Below are 7,383 nucleotides of genomic sequence, written 5' to 3' on the forward strand. Positions count from 1 at the left end.
TATTTTTTTTTGTAGCAATTATAATTGGTACGGTATACAGTTTAATGAAAAAATGAATTGGTACCGATCAATTCAAACCCTACTATTTAGTGATAAGTATTTCACGGTTAGTGGTAGTAGGAAGTATGATGATGATCATATAAGTTTTCTATAAAATAAAGTTAATATTTAAAATAATAAGTATTTTGAAGTTAATGAGTAACAATAAGTCAACAACACATAAGATGAGATTTATAGTGTTAAAATGGTTGATAAACCATTTAATGCAATCAAGAATTAGAAACGTCTTTGACGGTAACCCTCCAGCTCCAGCTCTCATCTCACTTTCAGATTGAGAGAAAGTCTTTCCTTTCTTCCACCGTCATTGTCAACTATACTTCCCCACTGTATGTGAAAATATAAAAACCCTTTTGCGTATACAAATATATTATCGATTTACAAGGATGTTGCAACAGCTAGTTTTGTAAAAGATCATGAGTTTTCAAGAAGTCCCAACAGATTTGATAACCATACCAAACCAACCTTAGATGCATCCCTCTCCTCTTCTTCTTCCCTGTTTCTTTAAGCAATTTTCACATACCCATCTCTCTCTATTTTCTATTTATCAATTCCCCCTTTCGATTCCAAAACCTAATTTGCAAGAAAGGGTCTTCTTCCAATCCAACAACTACCTCGTCTAATGACATTCCAACTATCTCTTCGCCCATTTAAGTAAATAAAACGTTGTGGTTTTATCTCATTACCCAAAACAAAAAACTCTGTAGTTGCACTTCTTGTTTGTAGATTTGAAGGATTATTGAAGAAGGCTAAAGATGAGGAATCGGAGTTGGGGTTTTATTTTGCTGGTTTTGTCTGCCATCGTGTTGAATCTTGATGCTTTTGAGCTTCGTAAAGGTCAAAAAACCGAGAGAATTTCAGGTAATTTCAATTCCAAACCTTTTAATTTCTCTATTTTGGTGAAATGATCGTTAGATTTAGAGATTTGGGTTCCATTTGAACTTATGAGCTCTTGATCTGGCCCGATTTTTGTCTCACGGACTATGAGTTCTACCCTAATTCAAACCCATGGTTTTGCCCTGCATAACTGTTGACTTGATGCGAAACTTTATGAAGCTGTATAGTTCGTTTCTTTCTTTTCTCTGCTGTTGTTTCTGTTATTGGTTTTTGGTCTGAATGAACAGCTTCATCATAACGCAAGTAATTAGATTCTGCATCGATATTGATCTTATATTTGTTAGATTTGGATTTGTATTCCTTTTCTCCTGGATAACTTAGGATCAAATCATCATTGACAAGCTACTCTTAGCAAAATCTGTACTCCATTAGTTATGTTGTGAAGTAGGGTAGTTGTGATGAAAACCTAGAGGCTTGGCTGAACCATTTAAAACCCAATTCATTTCATGGTTTCGAGGGAAGAAGATGAAGAAGAAAAGGGCATAATGGTCATTTTACATGGGCTTAACACCATTCGGCGCTAATCCTAGTTAAATTTGTGCAATGTAGGTAGTGCAGGGGATGTATTGGAAGATGATCCAGTTGGAAGGTTAAAAGTGTTTGTTTATGAGCTTCCAAGTAAATACAACAAGAAAATATTACAAAAAGACCCTCGATGTCTCAACCACATGTTTGCAGCTGAAATTTACATGCACAGATTCCTGTTATCAAGCCCTGTTAGAACCCTAAATCCAGAAGAAGCCGATTGGTTTTACACCCCTGTTTACACCACTTGTGACCTAACACCAAATGGCCTCCCTTTACCTTTCAAATCACCTCGTATGATGAGAAGTGCAATTCAACTTATTTCCTCCAATTGGCCTTATTGGAATAGAACCGAAGGAGCTGATCATTTCTTCATTGTTCCACATGATTTTGGTGCTTGTTTTCATTATCAAGTAAGTGAATAATGAATCTGAATCTTTTAGGTTTCTATCTTGTTGTGGTTTTGTCACTTTGTGTTTACTTTTTGATTTTTTTTTTTTTTTTTGTAGGAAGAAAAGGCTATTGAAAGAGGGATTCTTCCTCTTCTTCAAAGGGCTACTTTGGTTCAAACATTTGGTCAAAGGAATCATGTTTGTTTGAAAGAGGGTTCAATTACAGTTCCCCCTTATGCCCCTCCACAAAAGATGCAGTCTCATTTGATCCCTCCAAGTATTCCAAGATCTATTTTTGTTTACTTTAGAGGCTTGTTTTATGATGTAGGAAATGACCCTGAAGGTGGTTATTATGCAAGGTATGTCATATGTGTTTCTTATATTCTTAAAATTATGCAAGGTTATGTAATTATTAAAAAATCATATTTTTTTAAAAATTGCAGAGGAGCAAGAGCAGCAGTGTGGGAAAACTTCAAAGACAATCCTCTTTTTGACATCTCAACAGAACATCCAACAACATACTATGAAGACATGCAAAGAGCTGTTTTCTGCTTATGTCCACTTGGGTGGGCCCCATGGAGTCCAAGATTAGTTGAAGCTGTTATATTTGGTTGCATTCCAGTCATCATAGCAGATGACATTGTCTTGCCTTTTGCTGATGCGATTCCATGGGAAGATATTGGTGTGTATGTGGATGAAAAAGATGTTCCAAATTTGGACACTATTTTGACATCAATTCCAACAGAAGTGATATTGAGAAAACAGAGATTGCTTGCTAATCCTTCAATGAAACAGGCCATGTTGTTCCCTCATCCTGCTCAATCAGGTGATGCTTTTCATCAGATCTTGAATGGGCTTGCACGTAAGTTGCCTCATGATAAGAGTGTTTATTTGAGGAAAGGGGAGAAGGTGTTGAATTGGACTGCAGGTCCTTTAGCTGATCTTAAGCCTTGGTAGATTTCAAAATGTTTGTTGTTAAAAGAAATCATGGGATGGAATCTTGACTGTTGTATTTCAAAAAGTTATAGAATTTTTGGGGATTTTTTACACTGTAGTTGATCTTGAAGGGAATGAATGATTATTGAATCTTATGGACTTTTGTACTCTTGTTCTTGTTTTCAAGTCTTATGAAGTTGATTGTTATTTGTTGTGGGTTTCTGTACAAGAACATTGGGGTTCTTCATGCACACCAAGTGTTTGGTAAATTGCCCAAGAGAATCTAAAGCATTATGTTTATGTGTTTGTGGGCATATTTTGGCGTATTATCATGTTTCTTGTTGTGCTAATGTGCTTTTGGTTGGGTTAGGCTCTTGGCTACCATGTGAGAAGTAGGCATTAATGGTAAGTGACAGCCTTAAGATGTGCTTTTAGCATGTGAAAGAGAATGAATTAACAAAGATTTGTTTATGCCAACTTGCTTCTAAAAGGTTAAAATGTGATTTCATAAGAGTTTTTGTTATGTTGGAATCTCGAACCTAAATGTGAAGTTATAATCTGGCCGACTTAAATATGCGTGTAAGGGAATCAATTTCAATATATTCTCTTCTTTTATATGTAAGTTTGGATTTGTAACTATATCACATTTTAGGTTTCGTTTGATAGTTGCTGATTGAGAAAGGTCTGTCTGGGTAAGAAATCCTGATTGGGTAAGAAATCCTGTTGTTTGATTGTGAATCTGACTAAATGTGCTGAGTGATGAAAAATGATCATTTTACCCTTCTGTTATATATATTTGCTGAATAATTATAAAAATATACATATTGTCATACAAAATCTAAATTACACACAAATAAAAAATGTCATACAAAATGTAAATTAAAGATAAATATTTTAATATCCAAATAAAAACATAATGAAATTTAAAATAACATAATTTAATGTAAAGTAGGTGAAAGTAGTCGATTTGCAATCTGATCACGCAAAACACGAATATATTCAACGGCTTCTGGACCCCATTCTATGCCTTGTATGTTTTCTCTATCAATTCTCCCACATTGGACGTCAGGAGTAACCATAGTGTCCTCAAAATTTCTAAACAAGTCATCTTCTATATTGTATTTCCTTATAAAATTATGGACCGCGACACAAGCAATGACTATGTCTCTTTGCACTGTAAAAGGATAAGGAGCCATTTGTTTTAAGATTGGGAATCTCGCCTTCAATACACCATAAGCACGCTCAATAACATTTCTAAGTTGTGCATGAGCATGATTGAACCTTTCTTCTCTAGTTAAAGGTCTGCCTCTTCAAAAATCGGCTAACCAATACCTAGTATTGCGGTATGGAGCAATAAACCCACGAGTGTTTGTATATGCGACATCACAAAGGTAATATTTATCTACAAAAGAATGTGACACATTATATAATGACACGTATTGTATAAAGAAGATAGATAATAAAAATTATATAAATATTACAAACCTGGTGGAGGAAATGGAAATCCAGAAGTCGAATTGAATGTAACTTCTTTCAAAACTCTTGAATCATGTGCTATACCCTCCCATCCAGCCCAAACAAAGGTGAATATCATATCAAAATCACAAATTCCTATTACATTTTGAAAACATTCTCCTTTTCCTCTTCCTCTATAACGAGTTTGTTGATCAACAGGTACAACCGCATGTACAAGAGTTCCATCTAATACACCAATTGCTCCGGAAAAAATATTTTTTAACCGTCTATGTCGTTCCGAGTTATGTCTTGTTGGGTTAGGAGTTATTGATACTATAATTTCTTTTGCAAAACACATCATTGCTGTTAGGACCTCGTGAAAACATTGATGAATCGTTTGTGTGGAGTGATAAAATCTTCCCTTAACCGCGTGAAAACGTTCATTATGTCCTATAACATGTAAGAAGATAGTCATCTTCTCTTCAATGCTTATTGTCCTACTAGATTGCAACCAATTTTTTTTTGGGTAAAATGATTGCATAATAATGCAAATGCCTCTTGTGTAAGACACATCATATCAAAACATTGTGTAGGGTCTCCGTACATCAAATCTTGTGTATATGCATACCTGCTTGAATTGTTATCTCTAATTCTATGAATTCTGATTAGTCTGCGCCGGTTTGACCTCAACCAATAAAACACAAGTAAAAGAAAAGCTACAACTTCACCATCAGAAACCATACTTGATCTGTTACAAACAATTAGGTAACATGTTAAAGTAAAAAAAAAATAATGCACCAAAAAAATGAGTAAACAACATCAAAAGTAACAAAAGTCATATAACAAACGTTATATAACGAAATACTAGTAAACCAAAAATTCATCAAACATAGGATCCAAAAAACTAGTAAACATCATCCAAAAAAGTCATCAAACATAGGATCCAGAAAACTAGTAAACATCATAAAAAAAAAAAAAAACTAGTATCCAAACTTTTCTACCCGCACCTATCAAAGGTAACCATACTTCCTACCCGCACCCATCACCCATGACTCACAACTACTATGCGAAAGTCACCAAATAGCAAAAGAGCGGTCTTTTGTCTTTCATCTTCTTCTCCCCATTCCATTTTGTTCAATTTCTCCATACACGCATCAACATCCTTATCCATTTCACTTTTTTCAATTCTTTCATTTTTTTTTCCAGTAACGACCTTGCAAGCTTGACAATCTCCTCTTCAACTTCTAATGCCCTTGCATCTCTTTTTTTTTCCACCAACTCTTTTGTTTCCACCAACTTCTTTATTTTTTGAACGCCCTGAAGATTCTTCACTTGCACCTACATGTTGTGTTGAGGTTTCCATTGGAACATCATCATCAAAATCATGGGGACTAAACTCTTCTACAGGACGAGGGAGTGTAGAAGACGGCCCCCAACTTTGAAATCCGGTTGATGTCGACCCTTCAAATAGTTGGGTGCAAAGATCAGGGAACAATAGGGGTTTAGTTTTCAATGACAACACGAACTTGTTCAACTGTTTACAATTTTTATAAATATTAGTATATGTTATAAAAATAATCATAATAGTATTGATTAAAAAAAAAAATTTAATCAAATAGTATATGTTATAAAAATAATCATAATAGTATTGATTAAAAAAATATTACCTTCCCCTCTTTTTTCTATTGTTCATCGGTCAAATTAAATTTATTTTTTATAGGATCATATATATTGCCGGTTTTGTTTTTGAGTTTCACCCAAGCAACATACTTTGATTTGTAGTAGTCAAAGTGGTTTCTCATTTGCTTCTGATCAACCTCTTTACCGTGTTCGTTTATCAATTTTTCGCGTATTGTCTTCCATGAACTTGCCTTAAGCCCAGAACCCTCACGACCATTAGTGGTTAGTTCATGGATGCATGCATCAAGAAAAGTTTTGTCCTTACTCTCGTTTCAAACCAACATCCTAAAACATTAATATTTATAGTAATTTATCATAGTTTTTATCAAGTTAAAGAACAATTTTTAACATAAAACAATTTTTAACCAAGGAAGTTAACATCATCCTAAATTATGATTTGATAACTTATACACAAAACATCAATATTCAAGCTAACAATTTCACAAAAGATAACAAGCTAACAATTAAGGTCAACAATATCAAATCTATAAAATTAGGAAAAAAAAAAACAGCCAAAATTTTGATTTACAACCCTACTTGTATTTTCCAATTCACATTCAATTTCAATTCACAAGCTATAAAATCAAAATTTAGAAAAAAGCTTCCAATTCACTTTCAATTTCAATTCATAAGCTATAAAATATGAACCGGAGAAACAAACTTCCAATGTGAATTGGAGAAAAAAACTTCAAATTCAGAAAACAAAAAAACAAAAAAACAAAAAAACAAAAAACAACTACCAATTCACATTCAATTTTAGAATTCATAACATTAGAAAAAAAAAACTTCAATTTTCAGTTCTTATACACAAAGAACTACAAAACAAAACATAAACAAACTTCCAATTCACATATAATTTCGAAATTCATCATATTAGAACAAACAATTTCAGATTTCTAACAAATAATTTCAGATTTCAATTCTTGTACACAAAGAACTACAAAAAAGAACAAAAAAAGCTTATCATATGAACATACAAGTTGAGAATTCATAATATTCTAACAAATACTAATTTGATTTCATAAAGAACTACAAATTTCATACCATCAAAGCATAAATGATATTTGATTTTGAAAATTATTAACAGAAAAATTATCTAACCTGTGTGATGGATCGAGAAGGCGTCACTGATGGCGGTGGCGGAGGTCCGGCGATCCAGCGGCAGAGGTTCGGCGATGGCACAGGTCCGACTGGTCCGAGTGTTTGGCGTTCAATGTTGTGGAGTTCTTCCTGGCGGTTGCTGTGCTTTTAGGTCACTGGAAGGGAAGCGAATGTGGAAAGAAATAATAACGACGTAGGGGCAAGATAAGGGCAATATTGTCTAATTTCCAGTCAACAACTATTTAAAAACTGAGCCAGAAAGCGATTTGGGTCAGCAGATCTTACTGAGAAAACTCAAATCAAACACCAAAGGTCTGACCGAGTCAGCCCAATTTGCTGA

At 34.0% G+C, this 7,383-nt stretch overlaps 1 protein-coding gene across 1 annotated transcript; it reads left to right on the forward strand.

Moving 5' to 3' along the window:
- The first annotated feature begins 283 nt into the window (after positions 1-283).
- Positions 284-3,021, forward strand: GUT1 (Exostosin family protein). Its single transcript, XM_078991096.1, has 4 exons — positions 284-918; positions 1,504-1,892; positions 1,989-2,230; positions 2,315-3,021. The coding sequence occupies exons 1-4, from the start codon at positions 813-815 to the stop codon at positions 2,826-2,828; spliced, it is 1,251 nt and encodes a 416-aa protein (XP_078847222.1). The 5' UTR covers positions 284-812; the 3' UTR covers positions 2,829-3,021.
- The last annotated feature ends 4,362 nt before the right edge of the window (positions 3,022-7,383 follow it).

This window comes from Lactuca saligna, chromosome 4 (assembly GCF_052625555.1).
Source record: "Lactuca saligna cultivar CGN05327 chromosome 4, ASM5262555v1, whole genome shotgun sequence".
NCBI classification, from domain to species: Eukaryota; Viridiplantae; Streptophyta; class Magnoliopsida; order Asterales; family Asteraceae; genus Lactuca; species Lactuca saligna.

Bases quoted from the DNA above. Each gene is read 5' to 3' on its own strand.
- GUT1 (XM_078991096.1), top strand. From the start codon at position 813: ATGAGGAATCGGAGTTGGGGTTTTATTTTGCTGGTTTTGTCTGCCATC. The intron at 919-1,503 runs GTAATTTCAATT...TGTGCAATGTAG, and splicing joins AAAAACCGAGAGAATTTCAG to GTAGTGCAGGGGATGTATTG. The intron at 1,893-1,988 runs GTAAGTGAATAA...TTTTTTTTGTAG, and splicing joins GTGCTTGTTTTCATTATCAA to GAAGAAAAGGCTATTGAAAG.